This window comes from Tribolium castaneum, chromosome 9 (genome assembly GCF_031307605.1).
Source record: "Tribolium castaneum strain GA2 chromosome 9, icTriCast1.1, whole genome shotgun sequence".
In the NCBI taxonomy this organism is placed as follows: Eukaryota; Metazoa; Arthropoda; class Insecta; order Coleoptera; family Tenebrionidae; genus Tribolium; species Tribolium castaneum.
In genome coordinates this window covers 4,602,987-4,629,689 of record NC_087402.1, presented here as the reverse complement: position 1 = coordinate 4,629,689, position 26,703 = coordinate 4,602,987, and the positions used below count along the sequence as shown (strand labels likewise).

At 39.6% G+C, this 26,703-nt stretch overlaps 6 protein-coding genes and 1 non-coding gene across 12 annotated transcripts; 4 read left to right on the top strand and 3 right to left on the bottom strand.

Annotated features, from left to right (window-relative positions):
• The first annotated feature begins 8 nt into the window (after positions 1-8).
• On the top strand, positions 9-3,418 carry l(1)G0020 (lethal (1) G0020). 2 transcript variants are annotated; one of them, XM_008193883.3, is made up of 6 exons: positions 9-148; positions 194-1,183; positions 1,233-1,505; positions 1,553-2,746; positions 2,795-3,168; positions 3,221-3,418. In XM_008193883.3, the coding sequence occupies exons 1-6, from the start codon at positions 41-43 to the stop codon at positions 3,315-3,317; spliced, it is 3,036 nt and encodes a 1,011-aa protein (XP_008192105.1). In that variant the 5' UTR covers positions 9-40; the 3' UTR covers positions 3,318-3,418. The 2 variants fall into 2 exon arrangements, with proteins under 2 accessions (XP_008192105.1, XP_008192107.1); XM_008193885.3 differs by having other exon boundaries at positions 3,207-3,418.
• On the bottom strand, positions 3,305-4,088 carry LOC662794 (uncharacterized). Its single transcript, XR_010335412.1, has 3 exons — positions 3,939-4,088; positions 3,739-3,894; positions 3,305-3,694 (listed from the first exon to the last, which is right to left on the bottom strand). It is a non-coding gene; the product is annotated as an uncharacterized LOC662794 (transcript).
• A 39-nt stretch (positions 4,089-4,127) lies between these two features.
• r-l (rudimentary-like) lies at positions 4,128-5,935 on the top strand. Its single transcript, XM_008193879.3, has 3 exons — positions 4,128-4,391; positions 4,446-4,935; positions 4,987-5,935. Exons 1-3 carry the CDS (start codon positions 4,152-4,154, stop codon positions 5,766-5,768), a joined length of 1,512 nt encoding a protein of 503 aa, XP_008192101.1. The 5' UTR covers positions 4,128-4,151; the 3' UTR covers positions 5,769-5,935.
• Positions 5,936-6,383: 448 nt separating this feature from the next.
• On the bottom strand, positions 6,384-13,757 carry LOC662702 (uncharacterized protein). 3 transcript variants are annotated; one of them, XM_015979082.2, is made up of 15 exons: positions 13,545-13,757; positions 13,291-13,492; positions 13,050-13,241; positions 12,779-13,004; positions 12,148-12,731; positions 11,878-12,103; positions 11,787-11,822; positions 11,598-11,690; positions 10,155-10,336; positions 9,806-10,102; positions 9,406-9,759; positions 8,695-9,357; positions 8,515-8,649; positions 8,323-8,334; positions 6,384-7,612 (listed from the first exon to the last, which is right to left on the bottom strand). In XM_015979082.2, exons 1-15 carry the CDS (start codon positions 13,586-13,588, stop codon positions 6,893-6,895), a joined length of 3,966 nt encoding a protein of 1,321 aa, XP_015834568.1. In that variant the 5' UTR covers positions 13,589-13,757; the 3' UTR covers positions 6,384-6,892. The 3 variants fall into 3 exon arrangements, with proteins under 3 accessions (XP_015834568.1, XP_008192104.1, XP_015834569.1); XM_008193882.3 differs by lacking the exon at positions 8,323-8,334 and having other exon boundaries at positions 13,545-13,756; XM_015979083.2 differs by lacking the exon at positions 11,787-11,822 and having other exon boundaries at positions 13,545-13,756.
• A 205-nt stretch (positions 13,758-13,962) lies between these two features.
• Positions 13,963-15,934, top strand: mldr (mulder). The gene is made up of 5 exons (XM_008193878.3): positions 13,963-14,454; positions 14,507-14,730; positions 14,780-15,237; positions 15,283-15,615; positions 15,710-15,934. Exons 1-5 carry the CDS (start codon positions 14,066-14,068, stop codon positions 15,839-15,841), a joined length of 1,536 nt encoding a protein of 511 aa, XP_008192100.1. The 5' UTR covers positions 13,963-14,065; the 3' UTR covers positions 15,842-15,934.
• On the bottom strand, positions 15,829-18,529 carry Mtmr6 (Myotubularin related protein 6). Its single transcript, XM_968720.4, has 8 exons — positions 18,363-18,529; positions 18,200-18,313; positions 17,829-18,149; positions 17,515-17,775; positions 17,333-17,465; positions 16,979-17,211; positions 16,552-16,931; positions 15,829-16,501 (listed from the first exon to the last, which is right to left on the bottom strand). The coding sequence occupies exons 1-8, from the start codon at positions 18,384-18,386 to the stop codon at positions 15,937-15,939; spliced, it is 2,031 nt and encodes a 676-aa protein (XP_973813.1). The 5' UTR covers positions 18,387-18,529; the 3' UTR covers positions 15,829-15,936.
• A 1,669-nt stretch (positions 18,530-20,198) lies between these two features.
• crm (cramped) lies at positions 20,199-25,471 on the top strand. 3 transcript variants are annotated; one of them, XM_968690.5, is made up of 10 exons: positions 20,199-20,355; positions 20,848-21,309; positions 21,357-21,560; positions 21,607-21,797; positions 23,684-24,169; positions 24,218-24,451; positions 24,508-24,636; positions 24,683-24,893; positions 24,945-25,144; positions 25,193-25,471. In XM_968690.5, the coding sequence occupies exons 2-10, from the start codon at positions 20,859-20,861 to the stop codon at positions 25,289-25,291; spliced, it is 2,205 nt and encodes a 734-aa protein (XP_973783.2). In that variant the 5' UTR covers positions 20,199-20,355; positions 20,848-20,858; the 3' UTR covers positions 25,292-25,471. The 3 variants fall into 3 exon arrangements, with proteins under 3 accessions (XP_973783.2, XP_008192098.1, XP_008192097.1); XM_008193876.3 differs by having other exon boundaries at positions 24,218-24,463; positions 24,683-24,890; XM_008193875.3 differs by having other exon boundaries at positions 24,218-24,463.
• Positions 25,472-26,703: the final 1,232 nt, after the last annotated feature.

Sequence of the window (26,703 nt, the reverse complement as noted above, 5' to 3'; positions counted from 1 at the left end):
TGTGGTTGCTTAACCTCAAAAAAACGTGTTAATTTGAAAAATGGTGCGTAAAAAAATTGATAATAGGATTCGAGTGTTGATCGAAAATGGTGTCAAGCTGGGGCACCGGACTTTGTTTGCCATAGTTGGTGATAAAGGCCGGGATCAGGTATTTAAAATTTGCATGTCTCCCCCGGTTCATTGCGTTTTTTAGGTGGTGATTCTCCACCACATGCTTGCAAAAGCCGAAGTTAAGGCCCGCCCATCTGTTCTGTGGTGTTACAAAAAAGAGTTAGGCTTCAGTAGCCACCGAAAAAAGCGCATGAAACAGCTCCAACATAAAATACAAACGGGCAAACTTAGCGTCAATGAGGACGACCCCTTTGAACTTTTCCTCTCCTCTACGAAAATCCGCTACTGTTACTACTCCGAAACCCACAAAATTTTGGGCAACACGTTCGGCATGTGCGTCCTGCAGGACTTCGAAGCCTTGACCCCCAACCTCCTAGCCCGGACTATTGAAACGGTAGAAGGGGGCGGCTTGGTTGTTATTTTACTGCGCTCGGTGGCGTCTTTAAAACAGTTGTACACCATGAGCATGGACGTCCACCAGCGCTTCCGGACGGAAGCCCACCAAGACATAGTCTGCCGCTTCAACGAACGTTTCCTCCTGTCTCTAGCCTCCTGCAAACGCTGTCTTGTGGTCGACGACCAACTTTCCGTCCTCCCAATCTCCTCACACAACCTCCACGTGACCCCGGTCGAGCCCTCGCAAGAGCCCTTGCCTTCGGAAAGCGAACTAACCGACCTCAAAAACCAGCTCAGAGACACCCAACCAGTCGGTAATTTAATCAACTGTTGCAAAACCCTGGACCAGGGTAAGGCGCTTTTGAAGTTCATTGAAGCCATTTCGGAAAAGACACTTCGCTCGACGGTGTCTCTGACTGCGGCAAGGGGGCGCGGGAAATCGGCCGCGTTGGGGCTGTCGGTGGCCGCAGCCGTGGCCTTCGGATACTCGAATATTTTCGTAACGAGTCCGAGTCCGGAGAATTTAAACACGTTTTTCGAATTTGTTTTTAAAGGATTTGACGCGCTTGAATATCAGGAACATATAGACTATAGTCTAGTGCAAAGCACGAACCCCGAGTTTAATAAGGCCATAGTTCGGGTGAATATTTTCAGGGACCACAGGCAAACTATTCAAGTGAGATAAAGCCCTAATTGTTAGAAAAATCCGATTTTTGGTTTTTTAGTACATTCAGCCGACTGATAGTCAAAGATTGAGTCAAGCCGAACTTTTAGTAATTGACGAAGCAGCTGCGATTCCTCTCCCGTATGTGAAATCAATGCTAGGGCCGTATTTAGTGTTTTTAGCCTCAACTATCAATGGTTACGAGGGCACCGGTCGCTCCTTATCTTTAAAATTATTGCAACAGTTGCGAATTCAGGCGGTTCCAGTGGGTGCCAACACCAATGCCGCAAATAAGAAGGACTCGGGGGCTGCCACTGGTCGCACCCTTCACGAGGTATTAGCTTTCAAAGTCGCACGTATATTTTTTATTTGATTGTTTAGGTCACTTTGGACGAATCAATTCGGTACAAACCCGGCGATGATGTGGAGGCGTGGCTCACTAAGCTCTTATGTCTCGACGCCACTTCCGTGGCCCCCATCTTGTCAGGGTGCCCTCCGCCCGACTCCTGCGATTTGTATTACATAAACCGCGACACCCTTTTTTGTTATCACAAAGCATCAGAGGAGTTTTTGCAACGTCTGGTCGCCTTATACGTCGCCTCGCATTATAAAAACACTCCGAATGACCTTCAAATGATGTCGGACGCCCCCGCACATCATTTGTTTTGTCTCTTGGGCCCCGTTGACCCCAACCGGAAGACCCTCCCGGAGGTGCTAGTCATAATCCAGGTGTGCCTTGAAGGCGAAATATCAAGATCCTCCGTTGTTGAGGGTTTTTCCCGGGGGAAGAGAGCCTCCGGGGATTTGATCCCGTGGACGGTGGGCCAGCAGTACCAAGACCCGGACTTTCCGCGCCTTTCCGGCGCCCGGATTGTCCGGATCGCCACGCATCCGGACTACCAGGGGATGGGTTATGGGGCGAAAGCCCTCAATTTACTCAAACAATACTACGAGTTTAAAATCCCGAGTACCGACGAATTTGAGGATGTGGTGGAGGAGATTAGTAATGTCCGGGAGGAGGAGGTCGGCCTTTTGGAGGAAACAATTGAACCAAGGAAAAGCCTCCCCCCTCTGTTAATCAAATTGAGTGACCGCAAACCAGAAAAACTGGATTATCTGGGGGTTTCCTACGGTTTAACCGAACAGTTGCTGAAGTTTTGGAAGCGGGCTGGGTACGTCCCTGTTTATTTGAGACAAACGACGAACGATTTAACAGGGGAGCATTCGTGTATTATGTTGAACGTTCTTAACGATGAGGATGGGAGTAACGATTGGTTGATGGCGTATTGGAGCGATTTCAGGAGACGTTTCGTTAATCTTTTAGGCTACCAGTTTAGCAAATTTTCGCCAAGTCTAGCCTTGGGCGTTTTGACAAATAAGACGCGAAAAATCACGTCTAAAAGTTTGTCCAGGGCCGAATTGGAAATACATTTGACCAGTTACGACATAAAACGGCTGGAAATGTACAGTAATAATTTAGTTGATTACCATTTAATCATCGACTTGTTGCCGACTTTGGCAAAACTGTATTTCCTGAACCAGATGGGCGATGTTCAAATGTCGGCAGTGCAATCAGTACAACTCTCAATATTTAATTTTTTCTTTATAACAAATGAATTTTAGGCAATTTTGTTGGGTGTGGGGCTCCAGTACAAGACAGTTGACACGCTCGCAGCCGAGCTCGATTTGCCCTCATCTCAGCTTTTGGGCCTTTTTAACCGAATGATTAGACGAATCGTTCAGTATTTAAATTCAGTCCTTGAGCAAGACATTGAAAAGTCTTTGGCCCCCCGAAAGGACGTCGAACTGACTCCAGTCGCGAAATCAATGCAACAGGAACTAGACGAAGCGGCGCAAGAATTACAAAAAAAGCAAAAAAAGGAGTTAGAGAAATTGAAAAATGAGTCTTTAACCCAATTCGCGATTAAGGGGTCTGAGGAAGAGTGGGGCAAAGTCTTGACGGGAAAAAGCAAAAAAAATATTATCACAATTAAAAGGTTCGCGATTTTTTAATTGTTACATTAGTGTTGTTTAGTGACTAGTTTGTAGTGGCGAGAAACGGCTACATGAGAGTAATACCGACGAAGTGAAAGAGGACCCAATCAAGAAGAAGAAGAATAAAAACAAGAAGCGGAAAAATAACTGATTTTATTAAAAAATAAAAATGTGTTATACTTGTGTAACTGAATACACTTCGTTATCTAATGTATCGTACAAGACAAAATAAACGTTGTAACACGAGAGAAACAGTCCGTTTTGTGTTACTTTCACAATTCCTTTGTAAGTCCCTGATAAAAGCGACGTTGGCAGCACTGAAACGTCAAGTGACGGCAAAATCGTGTAATTCCCCTTGACAATCGGGCATCTACATGGCACACTATTCTTTATGAAAACTTCCGGGCAAGTTTGGCCAACCGGAAATCCGTAATCACACAAATTGTTATAAGTACAGGACCCTAAACCATTCTCACAAGGGATTGGTATCCACACCCCCCAAATATCACGTTCTATCCATAAGGACGCCTAAAATAATGTGTCAAAGATGGACGCCTAACTGGGGGAAGTACCTTAATCGGGCCTACAAGGTCAATTGTGGAACTCAGGCTCCCAGTGACCTTAATTTTGGATTTTGAACCCATTTCAAGTGTGACATTAGCTACGGTCACAGGGTAATCTCTACTTGAACATTTTGAAATTTTCAAGTCTTTTATCAGCATGGAATTCTAAAAAATCATTTATTGATTTATGACTGCAGATAAATACGTACATAACTCGTTTCTGTCCTTATTAAAAATGGTTGTAGCCATAATAATACAAAGATCAAGTTTAAATGGCCCATAATTATCACAAAATTCACAGAACTGCGCAAATTAATGCACTGGAAAAAATTAACTCGTCGGTCTTAAGAAGTAGTCATAGAATAAGAGAGAGGGTCATATGGAGTCATCACGTGATTGCCTTTGTATTCATTTGTTTATAAATGGCGCCCGAATCTCGGTTTCCTATTGGCCAGGAATTAGCGCAACCTTTAAGCACAACACAGTTTGAGCAACACGTGGTTGTTACTAAGATGAGTTCGTTTAACGAGAAATTAAAATTATTTTCTGTTGAATTGTTCCGAATAAATGCCATTAAGTTCGGTGATTTTAAAACTAAAGTTGGGCTCCAAACCCCCGTCTATGTCGATTTGAGGGTAATCGTGAGTTACCCTAAATTACTGGCAAGTACCTTAATAATTGTACAAATGTTTATAATTAATTTAATTTTGATTTAGAACGACCTTGCCGATTTAATTCTCGAGTACCAGAAACAGTTACCCAAATTTAACATTATTTGTGGGGTCCCTTACACCGCTTTACCGATAGCCACCGTAGTTTCGGTAAAAAGTGATATTCCTATGGTAATGAGGAGGAAGGAAGCGAAAGATTACGGAACGAAAAAACTGATTGAAGGTCAATTTAACGAAGGCGATAAATGTTTAATTATCGAGGATGTCGTTACATCCGGGAGCAGTATTTTAGAAACAGTCCGAGATTTAAAAAACTCAGGAATTAATTGCTCGGATGCTATTGTGTTACTGAATAGGGAACAAGGGGGCGAGCAGTTGTTAGAAAAAAACGGTATTAAAATGCACGCTTTGCTCACCCTGACTCAACTGATGGCCTTTCTGAATGAAGCGAATTGTGTCAACGACAGTACGGTTGAAAAAGTCCGCATGTACTTAAACAGTACTCAAGTGGACCCCAGTGCCATTAAAACGAACAGTAAAGTCTAATAATAAACAATAATTATGCAACTAATTTTTTATTTCACAGATAGGCTCAAATTACCCTTCTCAGAGCGAGCCAAACTCGCCAAAAACGCTGTTTCGCAACAGTTGTTCAAAATAATGGCTTCCAAAAAAACAACATTATGCGTGGCCGCAGACGTGACTTCCTGCACCGTTTTGCTGAATTTGGCCGAAGAGGTGGGCCCTCATATTTGCCTCCTCAAAACCCACATTGACGTCCTTGAGGACTTCCACCCCAACATCCTCAAACCCCTCCAAGAAATCGCCGACCGGCACAACTTCCTCCTCTTTGAGGACCGAAAATTCGCCGATATTGGCCAAACCGTGCAATTGCAGTACAGTAAAGGCTTGTACCAGATCTCCTCATGGGCTAGTCTGGTAACCGCCCATAGCTTAATGGGCAAAGGTGTGCTTGATGGGTTAAAACAATCCCCGGGTTTGACAAACCGGGGAGTTTTCCTTTTGGCCCAAACAAGCGCGGCTGAAAGTCTCATTGACCGGAGTTATGTTGATAATACGGTTAAACTGGCGAGACAGTATGGGGATTTGGTGACTGGGGTCGTTTGCCAGAGTGTGCTATTTGAGGACGAGCCGGGGCTGGTTCAGCTGACCCCGGGGGTACACTTGAAGTCAGTCGGGGATAATTTGAGCCAGCAGTACAACACACCAGAGGTTGTGGTCATGGACAGGGGGGCTGACGTGGCCGTCGTGGGCCGTGGGGTGACCCAAGCCGCCAGTCCTGGAGACGAGGCCAGGAAATATAAGGAGGTTTTGTGGGCCGCTTACGAGAAAAGGATCAACGTGTGATTTGTTATTGTTAATAAAGCTGTAATATTGTATTATTGGTTGCATACCCATCAAAGTAGGTGTGCCAGCAAATTGAAAATCGCGCTACACAAACTGACCCGAACGTTCCCGAACAAATTTTTATTTCTTTCATTTCAAATGTAAATAAATTGAATTTTTTAATTGTGCACTTAAAGTGTCAATATCCTTGCCGTTTTATTGCAATCAGCTCGAAACAGTTAGAGACGAGTCCCGCTGTGCGATTTTATCTGGATTTTGCCGTTTCAAGTCGGTGAGTGTTTGTAGGTTATGTCAGGGGCCCTTTTGACCTTTTTGCAGTAATGGAAGGCGGTCCGGACTCCCAACCGAAGAAGTCTCGAGTCGATTTGGGGTCGTTGCCGACTCGCCAGTATCTGGACCAGACTGTGGTCCCAATTCTGATGCAAGCCTTGTCACATTTGGCCAAAGAGCGGCCCCCGGAACCGATCTCAGCCCTTGCAGCGTATCTACTCAAACACAAGGCGACCTACGAGCAAGGGCCCGAAAACTCGCCGCCGCCTGAACCGGAAAATAAGAGTTAAGTGTGTTTTAGTGTTTTAAATGGGGCCACGTTTTGGTGGTGATTCAAACACAAAGTGATGCGAAAACAATTTATTGAAACAGTTTTGCAATTTGTATCAATATCATTATAACATAGATAAAATTCTAAGTACTTTTAAATAATAAAAAAATTGATACTAAAAACAGTCTATAATAAAATTTGTCACTAAATATAACGTCTTTATGTAACAGTAATGAAACCCAGTCTCTAAAAAGTGTCACGATCCTAATTAAAGTGGATGGAAGAAATACATGAGTGAAGAACAATTATTCAAACGTTCTTTGGCATTATCAATCCAAGCGCCTTTATTTACATGACCAGACATATATTTACACTTAAAATTACGTCACAGCACAAAATAAAGTAAATATCAACGTAATTATTGCAAGTTTACCCCGATTCTCTGTGCCAAAAACAAGTTTGAATAAACATCAAGCCTTCAATAAAGCGCTAAACTACGCACACCTAACTAAAACGACTGACTAAACTACGCCTAAGTTTTTTTAACGTTAGAGCAGCAGTTTGTGCAGTCAAAACAGCATTGCTATCTCTTGCCACTCAGTTGCCGATTCGCCATCTGACTTTTCAACTGTTTCACCTCCTCCAGTAACTTATTTTTCTCGTCTAAAAGCCGCGCGACTTCGTCCTGCGCCGAGGCCAAGCACGACCTCAAAACCGACGTTTCCTCCTCAGATTTCCTCAACGAGCGATTCTCCTCCGAAACTCGCTCGAACGCCGCCAAACGGCGCCTCAATTCCTCGTTATCAGAGGTCAAGCGACCCAATTTCTGCTCCTGGTCCGAGGCCAGGGACGAACTCGAAGACAGTTCGTTCGGTTTGTGGGGCAAAATATTGAAAACCCCGTCCGTAGACCTCATTATATACAACTGAGTTACGTTTAAATCGATCGGGATGGGGCCTGGGGACGTTATGTTAACCGGGGGGCGGTCTTCGTTGAGGTGCACTTGGACGTTGTCCAGTGAGATGTGCATAGGGATCGGGATCGGGATTATTTCATCCTCGGCCAAGTCCGCCAACCCGGTTACCGTACTCATGTTTAGGTCCAAGTACAAATCGGAGACTTTAATTGTTAGCAAATCTCGGAAGAGTTTTTTCAAGTTGTCTCGGTCTCGGAAATCTAACTGCATCATTGATTTGGAGCTGGGGAGAGTTAAAGTGTGGTCGAGTCGCAGCTTCACTTTCGGTGATGTTGTGTTGCTTGTGGGGTTGTCGGTCCAGGCGCGGGCTCGCGAGTTGAATTTGCTCTAATTTAGAAGGAATCAATCAAATTTTTGGTTGAAAACTAATGGAATTACGAAAAGCTACGCAATTTTGAGACAAGTTAGTAAGGTCTATTGCTCATTTTTGGAAAAGTGTGTTCTTACCGTTTGGTATGACAACAGACCTCCGCTCCGTAATTTCAAAATTTAATTCCTAGCAATTTGTTTTCAGTTTGTGAGCGGATGTCTGTGCTTAAACTACGGATATCTAAAGGTTAGGATACGAAACGACCTACAAATAAAACGTTCCCGTCCTGATAGACGTCTAAGTTTTCAAAAAAATTATTGTATTACGGTTAGTCCAAGACAAAGAAAAAAATACAGACAGATAGGGGATTAAATTTTCAATAGCACGACATAAACATAATGTAAAATTTTTACCCTAAACTATATTTAAAAAAATTCAAACTTTTAACAATTCGCACTCCATATTTTTCAAAACGTTAGTTTTGCATTTTTTCAAGTAATGAGTGAATTGATTGATTTAAATTAATTTACGCTCGAAGTGTCTCATTTTTACGTAACCGTACTATTTTTTGGGTCCAGAAAATCCAGCGATTTCTGGTTTCGTCTCCTAACTTATAGTCCACCGTAGCCTGATCAAGTGATCACATTCGGCTTTCATGTCTACACTAGTGCTACGTTCTACCTTCGTGCATTAACAAGATGCGTATGATTTGAAATTGTTCCAATACCTTCATTTTAGCCTGTGCCACACACAACATTCAGATGCATGCAAAAAGAAAATTTGAGAAATTTCATGTGATGTCCTGTACAAGTGTGTGACTTGAATTAAATCCAATTATTCGTGTTTTTTCGATATCTGATGTCATATTTTAATAAAACATTCAAAAAAATTCGAAAATGGATTATGACCTCGAAATTACCTGAAACTCGTCCCAAGGAATCGAACTACAATCCTCACAAGTGATATTCCCGACTTGCACTTTAATGGAAGACGAATAACCCATTGATTGTTGCAAAAATTCGACTTTGTTTAATTTAAATGTGGCAACTGAAATCTAAACCCCTGTGTTGATTTTTTCACCGGTTAAACGCAAACTTACCAAATCTTTTCGCCTACAACTGCTAGTCAACGAGTGATCACTAGTTGTGGTGATCGTGCTCTCATCTTCCATCACTTCGCTGGCCATTTCCACTGGACCCGTATTTTCCAGTGAAAATTCTTTCACATTAAACATCAAATCGGAAATGGCCGCGTCTGACGTTTCCATGCTTATCATGACGTAATTTTCACTATCACTAGACGCGTCGCTACGTATCGACGCCGTATCGCTAACATCATCAGGACTCGGCTTAAGCGCGCTGTCTAGCGATGACATAAAATTGGCGAAACCTTTCTTCATTGAAGACAACCCCGCATTCACATTATTTTGTATGTTAATGTTGGCGAACTGGTTCGATTTTTTAATTTCGGGGCTACTTTGGGTAAATTCCATCGAATAACTGCGATTTAACTCGATCTGACCCGAGCCATTCGCCATGTTTTTCCGAATCGCGCCGTCTTGATGTATCGAAAGTGTGCTAGTCTGCCATACTGTCGCAGTCGAGCCCACATTTACGTCATCAGCGATACTCGAAGAATCAGGAACGAAAGACTCCACGTCGCCCCCTGAAGACTCCTTACCTGGGCACTGCGACGGCATAACGAAGGTCACCTCCAGCTGGGGTAAGAGCGCCCCCACGGCAACGCTCCCACTGCTCTCAACCTGCCAAACCAAAACTCAAGCATTGCCACCAACCAAAAATAGCTATACTTTCAAAATCCGGTTCGAGTCAATTGATAGGAAAGTAACCATTTCGGAGGCATCTTCGGCCAGTCTTAACAAAAACAAGTATTGGTAGTGGTTGAGTTGCACGCTGACTAGATTCGAGATGTGGGCCAGGGCGTGTATGTCGGCATTTGCCATATTTTTCTCAATTTTGATGGTCGAATTGGGGTCCATATGGGTGTGTAGCCAGACAGTGACGGGCACAGCGTCCAGGAATGGGACAGGTTTGGCCGCCCCCACGGCACGGGCCCCCAGGAAGTCGCCCCAAACGGGGTCAAGGTTCACGCACCAGACGTCCTTAGCCTCGGTCCATAACAATTCGCGGCTCAATTGTTCAACCTGTTATAAAAATTATTACGTTCAGTAAACTAGTGGAAAGACTGACCAGAGCTTCAAGCGATGAGACGTCAAGCTCGTTGGGGACACTCCGTATGTTATCGTTGGCCGAAATATGGTCTAGAAATTTCTGGGTCACGACGTAGAAATCGGCCGGTTGTGAGGGAAAATCCGTGCCGAAAAATAGGGACCCCATGTGGAACGAATCGACGCATTTGGCTAGGTCGGCCCTGGATGACTGCTCGAGACTTCTCACGTTCGTGATGTTGACTCTTGTGACTTGAAAACTGAGGGTTTTGGGGCGGTCTCGTTGGTTGGGGTAGTCAATGGTGCTCTCGAAGTTGAGCTAGAATTTTTTTCACAGTCGGGGTTAAGTTTCCGGTTTGGGTTTTTTTTACCCGTGGAAGAATTGCTTCAATTTTCACGTCTACGTAAGTGTAGTTAGAAGCGCCAGTTGGCTGTTTGGACGACATGAGAGATTGGTAGAGGTTTAGACCGAAAGAGTTGAGCCAGAGACAGGAGTCGACGTCGAAGACGATTTGGACGGGGTTTAAGTGAACGTAGAATTTCGGGGGAGGCACTAAACAAGTGCGAATTAATTGAAAATTTTCTACGTTCAGTAAAAATATTACTTTAGTTCGTTCAAAGAAAATAATAATTAATAATGCCAAAGAATGTGCAAAATCAAGAGCTTTCAAATTGGAAATTATGTTTCTAAGTAGTGACAAATATTAAGCCTACAACTGAAATACAATCCAAAAATTGTTTTTTCAATGCTTACGACAAAATATTAATTGTTGTCTCTTATTTTTGTTAAAATTTTCGTGAGATAATAAAACTGTTATTTAACATAACTTTTGTGTCCCGTCCGTAATCTCACTATTTTCCATTTTTGTCATACACTTCCTCTGTATTAACTGTTTTTATACGAAAAAAATCATAATTCTTCTAAGTATTATGAGTAAATTTAATAGATCTAGGACTTCAAACACATTTTTGTTCTTTTAAAAGTATTCACAGATTTTTTTACTTATTATTATTATTATTTTATTGTTTTTATTTTTTTACTCAAATTTTGCCAGGCACATTTGTGTCCCGTCCAAAAACAGGAAATGGCTGCAATAAGTTTTTTCAAAAATTAAATAGTTTAAGCAATAAACTGATGCTTGGTTGCTTTTTATTCAGGTAGTAATATTTACAAGCAATCAAAGGCATGCTCGAAAGAAATAAGATAAACGAAAAAAAAACGCATAGAAAACAATTCTAAAGGAAAATTATATCACAATGAGTCGGTCTCCATGAAATCGGAAATCAAACTTCGAGATATCTTCTTCGGAATTTATAGTTTTACTAAAAATCGATAAATAATGACACCCTGATTTTTCAAAGCATTGGAGAAATAAAGATGTGTAGCAAATATAAGTTAGACAAATAATATAAACTGTACGTAACTTAAGTACTTTACGTTAATTTTTTATTTTGTAGTCAGTAAATAAAAAAGCATAAAAATGGTGTTTTTTATATTTTCCATCTTTTTAACGAGACACATAAAAAGTTATTGGTGTGACCTGTATTAAGTTATTAAATAATAATTGTTTCTGTTATAATTTTCGGCTGTGTTTTGAATAAGCTATCATTTTGAACTTGAACTTTGTTAGAATAAAATAACTTTTCCTATAAAATTTTCCGTAGTGACATAATTGTTTAGCCAGCAGATTTCCTATTTTACAGTAAATAAACTTAAATCTCTATTTTTATCAGATTCGCAATGTTTTTCTTGCGCAAAAATATTTTTTTAGAAAAAGTAATGAGCGCAGCCAAACGAAAATTATTATACTTACACGGAAAGGGTATATCGCTCGGATAATAATAGTAAATAAACTCGGCATGAACAATGCTCGCATCTTTAGGTAACGTCATATGATCACGATCACCTGCAAAAAAGTTAATTACAACCAAAAACTAACAAACACTACATAAAAAAAATCAAACAACTGCTCTACACATAAAAAGTAAAAACACATCGATACCTGTCGGCGCATTCTTATCTTTCCTTTTATGCTGAGCTATCAATAGAAACCTCGTTTATTTCAAAAACCATTCACAACCCGACCAACTTACCGGCAATAAACTCTTTCAAAGCCTGTTTTCTCCCAGAGGTTGTCACCTTATACAGCGTAAAATCTTCGATCCGCATTATAACACAAGTCGTCATCATCTTATTCAATTGGAACTCAATCCTTTGCTTCATTTCCTTCTGACTCGGGCTGGGCGGCTTCCTGAGGTCGACGGGCGACTCCGGGGCGTACGCTCGGCCCGGGACCCCACTCTCAAACTCCACACGACCCTAATTTTTATTATTGAACCAATTATAAAAAAACAAATTCTTACATCGCTCTCGTTTCTCATTTTCCTGGCCCGACTTAACGGCGTATGCTGCATTTTATTCCGATCAATCAGGTCGAAAAACTTCGTTTTGAAGGCTTGGAGCGCTTGCTCCTGCCATATGGTGTGGGGCACCGCAGTGTCGTTATATTTGGGCCAGTGTTTGCGGTTGCCCTTGGCTAAATGATAAGGGTAGAAGTCGATTTGAAACCTCTTCACTGCGATTTGGAGAGCGCCCCCATCTTTCAAATTGGGGTGTGCGGAGCGGCCCGCGCCCGGATCGTCACACAAGTGCAAAACAATCTGATTTGATAAGAAATGATAAGACGTTTCAACCACATCATAATAAGTGAAAATGTTGGGTTTGGCGGAGCCTTTAGAGCGCGCTTCCTGAGCCAACTGCGCTTGATATTCCGGGAATTCTTCGAGTTTTCGCGCGGCTTTGGCCTTGCGTGAGATTTGGGTCGCTTTCTGGACAAGTCCAGCCAAGGAATCGAGGAAATGAAGCGCCGCTTTCAGCTGGGAGTCGGTTAAGACCCAGAGCAAGTCATCGAGGATTATGACAAGGCGTGAGCCCATTATGAAGCAGTCTGCAAATATTTTTTGTGATTTTGGGAGAGACCTCACGGTGGCAAACCTGAAAGTCGTTTCTTGATAACGATCCGACACCGCGCCTGGTTTGTGAGGAGTCTCAAGGGCGTCAAGTTTTTATCAATCGTTGATTTAGCCTCGATTCGAACCGTCTGCCACTCCAACTCTTTGAAAATCAACAACTGGCCTTTCTCCCCGTCCTTGAGTCTCGTCAATCGTAAGTCGCTTTTCGCCCATTTGGGGCTCTTTGACTCCACGACGATTCGGGACAACTAAGGGGCACACTTGAAATTTGGGACAACACCAGAGGAAATTACCTGAACACTAGCCGTGAAGGCAGGGCTGTTGAATAAAATATTAACGGTGTTTACCGTCACTGTAATCCCGTCTATGACTTTATGGATGAAGCTGTATTTGCCGGGAACCGCGTACGACGACAGCCCCCCTTGGGCCGACATCGAGCGCAGCTCCTCGCACGTTTCCACCGTTATGTTCACCTCATCAAGGCTCTGAAACCCAATCGTGACTACATGTTTCGGGGGCTGGTTTTGCTAATACCAGGTGGATTGGGACGCTTTTCAGCTTCGTCCAAGGGATGCGGAAGGTGACTTTGTTGCACCAGGCCTTCGTCAGGCGCAACCAGGAAGGCAATTCCAGTAAATCAGTCAAAACGATTTCGTTCAATTCCAAGTTTGATAGTTCCCCTTCACCTTTAAAGGTGCTCAGGTTAATTTTGTCAGCCGATAGGTTTTTCGTAAACCTTGAATTTCATTGCGTCATTAGAGATTTTATTAATTTATTTGCGTTTTTACCGTGAAAGATGTTTCAACAGTTGGTTTTTTATGATAGACACCATTTTAAATAACTACAACTACAACTACAAGGATACGATTATTGGGTGTTTTTTACATGACTAGAAGGATTCGACGGTTAATTAATTAATAAAGTAATTTAATTAGAAAAACACAACCGGACCGCACTTGGGAAAAGTCCTGGGATTTTGACATTTAAGTCATTTTATTGACGTGTTGGAGATTTGACGGTGGAGGAGGACCGAAAATTACGACAGACCACACAAATAATGCTCATGTAATTTTTATTACGTGATAGTTACTGCACAATTTTAATAAATGAAGTTAAAATTGACATACCGTGTTATTTATTTATTAAATTGTAATTTTTAAGTGGCCTAATTGAAATTAAGTTGGATTAGTAGAGAAAATACTCAATGTGCCGCAACATCTTACGTCAGAAACATGCAACCTAACCTGACTAAAGCTGCCAGAGTTGACACTCAAAAAAATCTTTTTTTCACTTAAATGTGTCTTTTACGATGTTTAGAAGGCTTTATCTAACTCAGTGTGTGGCAAAAAGGTTTATTCAGAGACGTCCTGAAGTGGTGAAAGAGCGCCAAACACCGCACACCCTCCTTTGGAAAACTATCGAGAATACGAAAATTGGTTCACCTCAGGAATGGAAAGACCTGAGGAATGAAATTCTGAACTCTGTTAAATCTATAACTCCAGCAAACATTGATGCAGTTACCGTAAATGTGTGTACAATAAACAAAAAATATAACTTAGCTTTGAGTTACTTGGAGTTCCTTAGATCGGAGAATATTGAATTAAATTTAGCAACGTTAGGGAATTATTTGAAACTGTTATATGCGAAAGGACTTGAGGAACAATTGTCGCCTAAAGATGAAGAGAAAATTTTGTTATTGTGAGTGTGAACGTAAGGAAATGATAATTATTAACATCCAACTTTTTACAAGGTATGAGAAGATAAGGAAAGAGTATCCTGTTTTAGACCAAAGTACTTTAAATAGCATCGTCCAAGCGTTATCTTTAACTAGTCAGTGGAAGCAGTGCTTAGGTCTTTTAGATGAAATAAAAGTAACTGGTACCATTAACGCTCACGCCTCTTGTGCCTTAATCAGAGCTGCTTTTTTACACAACGAAGACGCCTTGGCGTGGAAATTACTCAACGAGGTGATAGGTCGGTATTAATTTTTTGCATTTCCCCCAAAACACGTAACTGATTCAAGAAAGCGAAAAAACGGTTCACTCAATCGTCTATTCAACTTACTTCAAAAGAATCGGAAAAAAATCAGATAAAATCGCCCAAATCGAAAAAATGTTCAATTTTATGCACGACAAAGGCCTAAAAATCGAGTCAAACCAAATCGAGGAATTCGCCGAGGCCCTAAAGTCCCACAAAATGCTCGTGCGTTCGTCTGCCATAAATTACAAAGGCGTGTGTAAAAGCTGCAACTCTAAACTCGCCCAGTTCCACTTGACCCAGTCCGAATTCGACGAAATCAAGCAAAAAATCATCGATAACGTAATCATCGGCAAAGACGTCTATGCCCGAACCACGGCACAAGAATTATCAAAATTCAAAAACTTTGTCTCGAAAATGCCGAAATTTGACGTCGTAATCGACGGCTTGAACGTCGCTTATTCGGCAGGGTTGAAACAACCAGCACAAGTCACGTCCGGGCTGGTAATTCCCCCTTTTTAGCGTACTTGTAACTTAAAAATTATTTAGGTCCAGTCAGTAGTGGCCCATTTTGTGGATCAAGGCAAGGAGGTGCTCCTTCTGGGGCGCAGTCACATGAACAGGTGGCCGCGCAACAACTGGGACTACGTCAAGGAAAACGCGACGATTTTCCTCACGGAAAATCTGTCTCAAGACGATCCGTACCTCCTCTACTGTGCTTTACATTCGGGCAAAGACACCATAATTGTGACCAAAGATCTGATGAGAGGCCACAAGTTCCTGCTAAAGGACGTCCGATTGAAAATTTTATTCGACCGCTGGTTGAGTCAAAGGCAATACCAGCTGGTTTTCGCCAAAGAGGGCGGGGATTGTACTTTTAAGGTAACGAGGGCTGTCGTTATGCAACGAGCGCATGCGAGTGGCATACCTAAACACCCGAGAATTTTAAGCATTTTCGCTCGTTTTTTTATTGCAGAAACCGCCAAACTATACGCATTTAGCCCAAAAGAACGGACCCTTCTGGCACATTCCGTGCAAATCGGAGAACAAATTTGTGACGAATAAAACGTACTGGTTGTGTGTGCAAAACAACAATTCCGGTAAATAATAAATTTATTCATAATGGTATTAAACTAACAATCTTTACACCCAGTGCGTGCTATATTTGCAAAATAAAAAAATAAATATAGTTCACAACCAACTTCACTCTGTTTCAGTCGAATTGACTAGAATTTCGTAACAAGGCTTGCAGACTGCAACATTGCTCTGCTCCAAATGCCCCGGAAGTATAGTTTTTTTCGTTATACAGCGCGTGCAGAAAATGTTGCCGCACCGGCGACAGTGCGTCTTTTTGCTCATTTGGTCGAAATAAGACGAGCAAATGCACTCGTGTGTGTTGCGCAGCGATTTCCAGTCAAGAGCCACTGATTCTAGGTCTTTTGTCAGGTTTTGTGTGGTGATAGAGGGCGTTTCGTCCCTACTTTCGGCCTCTTTCAAGGGATGGTCATGGTCTGCAGCCTCGCGTGTCTTCTCGTAATAGTAGCGATTGTCAGTTGGGGTTCCCCGACTCCGACTCTCATTCACTCGATTGAATTTATTCTCCACAGCTTTGGCTATAAAACTCTTCATTGACGAAATGCGTTTCGTCAGAAACTTAATATGATCGTCTAGCGAATGCGTGTGGTTGACTGTGGCCAATAGCAAGTCGGTTTGGGGCTCACGCGGGTGAACCCCCGACTCGAACCGACAATACATCCCTCTCCAAAACCTACGATTTATTGTGTCATAAAACCTGCAAATAGAAATCAATTGTCTTACGTTATGTTTTGTGGTATTAAAACCGGGACTAGCACACCGGGGAAGTCCCGAGCTTCGTACAACGGATTATCGAACTCGTTCACACAACTGGCCATGTACCCCCATAGCGAGTACGTCCGTTCGGCTAATCTCAACTCGTTTTTTTCCTTCTCACTGTTACCGATAAACGTGCCGTACTGGCAAGAGTGGACATGGTCGTGCAAAGTCAGTAAAAACTTTTCGTTGAATTCGAACGCTGATGGAAACTGTTGCATCAACTGCCACGTGCAGTCCAACAGTTGGGTGAAAACCGGCGAAATTTCCTTCGAGTCGCCTTGGATGTGGCCGCAGCGCTCGGAGAATTTGTGGCCGAAGGCCAGCCAATCTTTCTCGATTAAAACCTATGATTGTTTTTTTAAATTACGTTAAAGAACGTTGTTTGATTTACTTGAAATCCGGTGATTGTACGGTAGTACGGCTCCAGTAACAAGGACGCTAGGAAGCAAACTTGTGCTGTGCGGTCCCAGCCGTCCGAACAGTGGACTACGACGTTTATGCCATCGTCAACGGCTTGTGCAATGAACCAGGAGGTGTCCAAAATGGACTTGATGTGGCGCAACCAACCGCTTGACTCTAGACCGCTCAAAAAGCTGTTCATTGTGGGGTTTTTCTGCTCGCAAGCTGCAAATACAAGCAAGGCTGTTGGAAAATCTCGGTGCAAGTAAAAAAAATTCCGTATGTTCCTTATGAACATACTTGCACCGAAGTCATAATTACAATTAAATTTAACGGCAAGACCTACTTTCAATAACTTTGGTTAAACTGTTCCTCATGACGTGTATATTTTCAACCCCCAAAAACTGAAATTTGATATTTTCGTAAAACGCTTCGTTTTCGTAGCCTTTTCCAGCGGCTCTGTTGGCCATGGCGTTGATCTAATAATGCAATTATTATTTTTTCCTCGACTTTTCCGTTAATTTTTACCTTTGGTCTCGTATCAACAACGTACATGAAGTTAGAATTAGGATTAGTCCTCAAGACATGATTTAGCATTTTCTCGTCTTCCAAACACCTCGCGCTGAAACCCGACAACGGCTGACTACACCTACTAATACTAGCTTTGTTGTGATGTAAGTAGGAGAGAACAGGCAAGCGCCCTTTTGAACGAAACTTGGAACTCCCCATGAGAGTTGTGATGTTGGCAGAGGCGGGAACAATGAGATATTTAGGATAAGTTTCACACAACTAAAAACACGGAAATGAGTCAATTACACACGTTATGCAACAAATTGCAAAACCTCGTAATCTGTGTTGAGTTTGGTCACGCACCACTGGTCATTTGGAACCCCCATGCGTTCGTACTCCTTCTGAAGGTTGAAAAAATCCCAGCCTGTGGCTTTCGGGATGTCCTCAACGGGCGACGTGTACGTAAAGCAATACAAGTCCTCGACGTTGCTGGGCTGGGACAGTTGCTGAAGAGTGATGTAGATATCGTGGCAATCCCTCTCTTTAGGGATCACGAAAGTAACAGACAGGAATGTTTTAGTGCGGATCAAAAGCGGTGATCCGGTTGTGGTCAGCGTCAGTTTTTCGACGTTGGCGATATGCATATGCAAGATCTGTAGGCAAGCTTTGAAATGTGGGCTGAATCAGTTAGGGCCGCTCTTACCCAAGTCTCCTTTTTTGCATCAGGATCGACGAAAATCAAATGGGTCGCCGTGAGGTAGAGGGTGCCCAACGATGGGGTTTTGCAGAATCTATCCAACATTCGTACATTTTCGACCTGAAAAAACACGAGTTGGGTTCGGGGTCACTGATTTGGCGATTTTTACTTTGGGTGTTTTTATTAATTCCATAACTCGGTTATCAGTGTTGTTTTTGTGGCTTGTGCACTGTTTGTTGACACGTTTTATCAGATTTAATTCGGTCTTCGGACACGGACACTGTGAACGTTTGACGTTTTGTTGGGACAGGTGACAGTGACAGGTAAATAATCGGATACTAGGCAGCGTTCAAAGCAGAACTGAATTATTGGTTGCGTGCATATAATTTTTTTATAATTATAATAATTTATTGTTAATTACCGCAAAAAGTACAGTAGATATTGTATTGCAATTTTTTAGTGTTTAAAAATACTTTCTTTACACAAAAAATCTTTCTAGTTTTTCAGTGCACTGTTTAAATTCATTTAGGAAATTCTCAAAAAAAAATTGCACTCCCGGAACAAAACTCAAAAATTATTATTATTTTTGAGTTTTGTTTTTAAGTTTTTACAATTTTGCTTTAAATGTGCGGTCTATGTTTTCTATTGCTTTATCAAAAAAGAACAATAATAAGATTTGAATGCTTTCTGTTTTCTATAATATTATGATTCTTTATTTTATTATGAAACTGGGGTGGAACAAACATTAATAATATGTTTGAGTTAAGTTCATAGTTTTGGTATAATTATACTTAATAAAGATTTATTACATCACGTGAGTTTTATTTATGAATTAATTGTGATTTGTTCCTGAAATTTCCTTCCTAGATCCAATCAAAAATATTAATTACACCTACTACTTGATACTACGTTTGATTTATAACCATTTTATTAATATATAAAAAAAATAAGTTTCGAGAAACCAAAAAAAAATGGATGAACAGTTAAAAAAATTACTTGATGGAATATTTGAAATTTCATGAGAGTTTAATGACATACACACACGATTATTTGTTATAGATATTAGATAATTTTTCTTTTCGTTTAAAGTTTATTGTTAAATGTATAAAAAATGACACAAGAAAGACCTACCCAGCTAATAAGGTAAGTGGTCCAAATTAAAATGATAAGTTAATTAAAGCTCTTTAAATTCCTTTATAAATTTTATTAAAATACGTCTAGTGGTTTCTTAAATAATTAAACTGCCAAGTTATTCCTTATCATTTATGACTTAAAAATATATAAAAACAATCAAATTTACTTTTTTCTAATATGGAGCTCTCTTTGATGTACCCTTCTCAAATTTGGAACATGTATTACTTAGACTAATCTGCACATTTCAAAAAAATCTCATTAAAATCAGTTAAGAACTGTTAAAATTAGAACTAATTAAAATTAGTTTTCGATTCAAAATTTTGAAAAGTTAAACCTAAATAAGCATCATTCGAAATAAATCGAGACAATCATCTAATTAAATTCTAACAAATTATGAGTCTTCATTTAAAAAAAATAAATTAATAGACTCTGAGACAAAAAATTTCATTTTATGAAAATCATTACGAAAATAAAATTATACAAGCATTCAGAGTGGGAGGGTTGGTATTCAAAATTTTAGAAAACAAAATGTTGTTGTTAAAACCATAAAGAATTAAGCTAAAGAGTCTTGAAAAAGTTGTTCATGCGAACCAATATACATTTTAAAAATTTGTTTATTTCGCGCTGGGGAATCACTTTTTTCAAAACTTGTAGACACAATAAACAGTTTTGTGACTTGTTTCTACCACAAGTTTTAAATTTTTGACGAAATAAATAAAAAAAAAACACATTTCATTGCTAGAAGAACTAATTTCATAACGTAACTCTACAAGAAAGATGTTCGTCTTTTATTTAATTTTTTCAACATTAACGCGGTTCGCAAAAAATTCGGAAAAATTCCACAACATTTTCCAGACCAACTTTCACGTTTACAAGAAGTAAAACAACTCAAAGAACAACAAAACTGAAGATTGAAGATTAGCTTTTGATCACGTCACAATATCCAATCCAAGCAGAGAAAACAGTTATGTGTACTTTGTTGAGTGTATAATGGACCAATTTTTTGCTTTATTTTTTCCCAGACTTTGGTAAAAATATTTCTTTATTCTTCTAACAATAAACCGACTTTAAAGCACTCTAAAAACGAGAAAAATAATCACTTGAAGATAAGTTTTGTTACAAAATTCTGCACTCGGGTAATTGAGGTTAAGTTGCCTTTTTGTTTATGGACCGAATTTACAGGTGTTCGTTGCTACTTTTTCAAAATTTTTTCATGAAATCTCGAGCTAAGACTTGCGATTAAAAATCGAGAAATGCTTCTACGAGACAAAACGCTTTTTTATGTTGTTTCAAGCCGTTTAGTCGCGACAGCAAAAATTTGCATTTTTTTCGAAATTTCGCATAATCCCGTATAAACGACCGTGGATTTGTCTTCTGTATGTGCGTCCACGCGTGTTTGCCACATTTTAGCCACCGGCTAGTCGAAAATTTTGCACCAACTTGGTCGGTTCATTAAACTCTCGTAACAGCCAAGCGAAGCCACAGTTCGTGCGTTTACCAATTTTTGTTCGTGTGTCCAGAATTTGTAACAATGACCGACAACCATGAGGTCCCCAACCCTAAAGACTTCCTGGCCCAGATGGGCCCCATCGAGACCCTTCTGGGTTCGCTGTCTTACAACGACATCGACAATGTCGATGGCAAAACCCAGCAATTGCGCACCAGCGCTCGCGTTTTCAAAAAAATGAAATTCGACCTCTCCTCCGTCGAGAAAAAAGTCGAAAAGAAGGAGGAAGTCAAGCCGGAGGAGAAGCAAGAAGTGAAGAAACCGGCCAATCCGTTCTGGTCGAGCGAAGAGAAGAATCTTTTCTTCGAAGCGTTGAACGAATACGGGAAGGATTTTGAAAGCATCCACGGGTACATCAGCACCCGCTTGAAGAAGAAAGGGGTCCCGGAGGACCTCATCAAGAACAAGCTGCAAGTCAGGCACTTTTATTACAAAACCTTCCACATGTTGTTGGGGCCGTTGAAATTTAACGAGAGTAAGACACGCGCGACCGTTTGGTTTTCGCTCATTTATCGCTTGTAGAAATTCCGAAAAACGTGCAAGAGCTGTACACGTTGATCAATTTTGGCGAAATGAGGAGAAAACTTGGCAGTATCTCGAAAAAAAATTGCTCGAAACTGAACGATTTGATTGCAAACGGTTCAGTTCCTTTGAGGCTTAAGGGGAAAACCGTCAGGGTTAAAACTCCAATGTGTAGGGCTTTGAGACGCTTGAACCAATTAGATGGTAAGTCATTTGGTGGTTTATTGCCACTCTGGACTAACGGTTTTAGAAAAATACGATGATCTTAAATTGCCAACGAGGGTTTTGGTCGAGCTCAGACCAAAAAACATGGCTTCGTTTCTCAGAGTGCAAAGTGTTGCTCAAAATCCGCGAATCAAAGTCGCACTCTCGCTACAAAAGCGGTTGAGCTCGCTTATCACGTGCATAAACACCCGCTGGAAGACCTCCGAGGCCGTTGTTGTATCCTTTTCTTGAGAACTATGTTTTTATGTTATTCAAGAATTTACTTTTTTGAAGTCATATTCTATCATAATGCAAAAAGCAGCAACGTATTTAACGTTGTTGCATAATTGAATGCATAATTCAGGAAAAAAATTAAACGCTCCGTTATTTCATTAAACTTTATTCAAGAATAATTATTAATAATACGAGTGCCAAAACATAAGCTTAAGGTTCGAGGGCTGTCGTTATGCAAAGAGCGTATGCGAGTTACATACTTAGACACCCGAGAACTTCAATTTTTTTTGTTGGACCATGTTGTTATGGGAAGCGTGTAAAATAGTGAAAACATGCTGCTATGGAAAACGTGTTTTAAAATAATGTTTATAATCTAGGATTCAGATATTAAAAATTCAGATGTTACTAACAAAAAAACACAATTTAAAGATCCGATACACCAAACTTTTATTTATCTAACACGACGCGTTTCTACCACAGAGTGGTCATCCTCAGAGAGAATGTAAACTAAGCATAAATCATAAATTCGTAAACGCTAGGTAAAAATAATAATCGCTAAGTAAAAATTAAAAACGCGATGTGAAAACAGTAAGACTACTAAAGTTTATTTATACTTAAAAAAAAAAAATATCAGTGAGAATCTCCTTGTCTAATAAGAGAAACAACTATATTTTTTACTTCCTCCTACTAGATACGCCACTGAATTTGACTACTCCATCTCTTAAAAAAAACTTTAGTTTAAAATGATATTTAATCGGATTTTTACATCAAAAATTGTTTTAGCCCATATCTCGCATATCAAATATTTAGCTTAGCAAGTGGGTATTAAATATCTAGGTAGGTATAGCGTTTTATAAGTACAGTGGAACTCGGTTATAACGAACTCGTCTTTTAACGGACGCTCGGATATAACGAACAAAATTAAAAGTCATCGCTTTTTACGTTCAATATTTGGACAAAAAAGTGATTTAGAACTCGGTTATAATAACGTAATAACATTTCCGATCTTGCAGAAAGACTCCAAATGTGATATATAACTCGAAATAGCTAAAATATTAAGTACAAACAAAAATAAGTAAACAAATAAAATATTTAAAAATATTTCATGTGTATATATTGTATACCTTTGTAATAATAATAATAATAATAATAATAATATATTTATTTATATCTGTGACACATGTACATTAATGTGTAATTATCTATCTTTCTTAATAAAATAAATTAAATCTTTATTTTCTGTATCTATTTCAAAGTTTAGGACTCATTTAACTTAAAAATTAGTCATTAAGGAGAGCCTTCGGTTAGAACGAACAAATTCTGAATTCTTTTGGGTGTTCGTTATAACTGAGTTCTACTGTAGTACTATTATTTTTTCTTAGCAAAGCGTATTTAAAAATACTTTACCACTTAAAATTAGATTATTTTGCCTAGCATTTACAATATTTTACTTTATTTTTTTTTATTTACCGAACAGTTTATTAACATTCATTAATTTAATTTGTATCCTAAAAGTAGAAGTTTTATGTATATGAATATTCTATAATAATACTAGCATTCAACAAATATATTTGGAATTTTTTTCTGTCGTGCGTAATCGTATCATTTGTCTATTTGTCTTATTTTTCTATTTATTATGTGTTTATTATTATTGTTCCTGTTATTGGTTTTTCTGTTGAACAATAAATATATTATTATTATAGCATACCACGAGTATAATTCGCTATACTTGGGAAAGAAACGGAAAATAAAAGAACGATTCTACATAACAGATAACTATCGAATTATTATTAAAAAAAAATATTAGATTGTGCCCACTAGTTGTAATAATCCATTTCTGGCTTAAAAATGGCAAGAGTTGCAACACCTTTCCTTAATTGCATTTCCAGTACGATAAAGCTGTGATTTCGACAAACCCGGTAACAAAAAATTGCGTTCCTGATACGAAAACAATTGATGATAGTACGTTGTTACTGAATCCGCTCTTAAGGCTGTCTCCTCCGCCGGAGGCCCACATTGAGTTGCCTTCAATCGATATCAGCGAATATTTCAACGGTCAAAGCATATCACTTAATGCATTCGAATTGAGAAAAGGGGTTAAAAAGGAGGAGCCTGAAGCGCCCCCCAAGACTGAAAAATCGCCGAACAAGCCTGACGAAGAGGAAATCCCCAAATCGGTCACCAGCGTCGTGGACGAGGCAGTCAACACAATTCTCTCGCTGCAAGTCCAGAATAAAACCGACACCAAGACTGCCACCACAACCAACCCTAAAGATATCCCCAATGAGGAGAAAATATCAAGGATCGAGCAAATCAAGCAGGGGTGGACTTTGGAGAATTGCGCCAGTTTGACCATTGGCGAGATCTACTTGATGGTAACTCCACCACGGCTAGTTTTATTATTATTTTTGGGCTTGTTTTAGTACGGGTGTGACTCAAAAATGGTGCTCGAGTACAGCTGGGACTGTCTGATCAAATCAAACGACGAAACGAAACAAGAAAACGACTTAACAAATTCGCTCAAAAAACTTCTATCTTTGGCAAAAATACAAAGCGAAAAGCCTGTGATGAAGTGCACCTGCGGCCACGTTTGCGGCAAGCCCAGCACGCAACAGTTCAAAAAGCCGGTGGCCCCCAAAGTCGTGAAACAAAAACAAGTGAGCCATGAGGTAACGGTGTCGCGTGTGTGGTTTTGTGATAACGCAATTTTTAGACCAATCACGTTCAAGAGAAAGTGGAGGTGTCTGAACCCAAACCGGCGCCCGAACCGAAGAAAGCGCCCCCGGAGGAGCCCTTCCATGATACGAGCAGTTCGGTGGTTCACTTGTTCAGCCAACGCGATGTAAGTTGTGGTTTGTGGTGTAGATGGCGCTCATGCCGCGTTTTAGAAGTTCAGGATAAAGGGGCGCACCCGCTTCAAGCACTTGGTGGTCGAACGTAAACTAGTTCCTAATAAATCCGAGAACAAGCACGAGATCGTGTCCATGGATATTGTGTCTCAGGACAAGCCTGACGATATGCCTCTTGTCAATTCTAGCGGGCTTCCGTCGATGTTAATGGGTGATAACGACACGCGTATGAGTGAGAAGAGCTTCAGTGGTAATTAAGATAATTGATTGGTCGCTTTTTTGCAACACTTATTTTTTTTAGGTTTTTTGGGTGATAATCAGTCGAATTCGGCCATGTCGACCGGATTGTCGAAAATACTGAAAGAAAATGAGAACCAATGGATCAATGCCGACGTTGCCGACTATTCGCTCAGCAGTCTTTTGGGCCATTTGGACTGTCCGTCGAAAACGAACCAATCAATGGTCAGTCTTTCGCACGACGACACGCAATTGTCCCAAGATGTGGGTAAAAAATCGCACGTGACACGAGTTGCATACGTGTTTTTGTAGGTGGATGCCCAGTTACGGACTCTGTTGATTGAAACGAGTGTCGACTACACGGCCAAATTCGCTGATCTGGCAGCTCAAGTTGTGGAAAATAAGAAGTAAAATAGACCAATTGGCACAAACTTAATCTTTGTACTTTTATGTTTGTTAATAATTTATGTATAGCGAAAGATATTTTAGCGCGAAAAATTTATATTTCATAAGGTTGTATTATATTGCAATAAATTTAACATTTGTGAGATTGTATGTATGATACTGATATTAATAGAAACTCTAACCAAATCTGAGTTTTTCTACCCACTTCCCGTCACATTTTAAATACAAAAAAAACTTTAAAAAAGTGTGCGTTAAGGGTTTACACCACCTTAACATCCGGAAAAATTGGAAGCACATATTTTTTGGACGTGACTCTAAACGACTACGGGGTGTATCAAGAGTTGTAATAAGCCGGACGGAATCGAAAACGCAACCCAAAATACATTTGCAAACATAACGTAAATGTGGTTGTTTAATTTTTTTATAAATATACTTTAATAATAAGTATATGCTTTCAGTCATTATTTGTCACTGAAATCGTTTCTAAAAATACAAAATTTATATTAGTCAAGAGCAACTGGCGTTAATCAGCCTTTAGTGCACCGAATAATAATAAGCAACAAATTTAGAAATGTTTTGGGCGCAAATGCAAATTTGTGAGGACAGTGAAGGGCTACAATTTGAGCATTTATTATTATTATTGCTTTAATAATAATTAATAATAATAATAATAATAATAATAATAATAATATATTAATTTATCTAATCATTTTGTTCAAAAATTCTGTTTTATTTATGCATCTACAGCTCTCGGTTTCATGTTTTTAAATTAATAAATTTAATACATTTAAATAATACTACATATTAATATTACATTAGAGTTTAAAAAAATATAGATATTGTAATAAAATAGTGTTATTTGGAGTGTAAGATAAGCAAAAATATATATTTTTAATTTCGCCTTATTATAAAAACTATTTTTTGTAAATAGAGTGTAAAAAACTGTGCTAGATCTTAGATGATAGATAAATTTTTTTTAAAATTGGTTTAATAGATCTAGAGATATTTTGTTCCTCGATTAAATATACAAATGCTTAGTATAATGTTTAATTAATTTTTATATAAAAATAAAAGAAAAAGGCTGATTTTATAGAGATATTACGCTCACCGGATGGACTTTAGCAACATTTTTAACAGTTAATAATTATAAAAAAAGATTCAGTTGTGATTAATGTAAAATTACTGAATGGTATAGTTTTTTTATAAAATGCCTCCAACTATTTCAAGAGTTTTTGAACCACGCAATTAATTTTTTTCTAGCAGATTTTGTCAATTTGTTTGTAAGAAACAATTATAAAAGTTAAGTCAATAAGGCACATAAAAAAAATCCGAAAAAAAGTCAAGCGCTAAATAAAAATAAAAAATTAAAAATGGGATTGAACCTTTGACCACTGATCCTTCCTGAAAACACCTGAGTG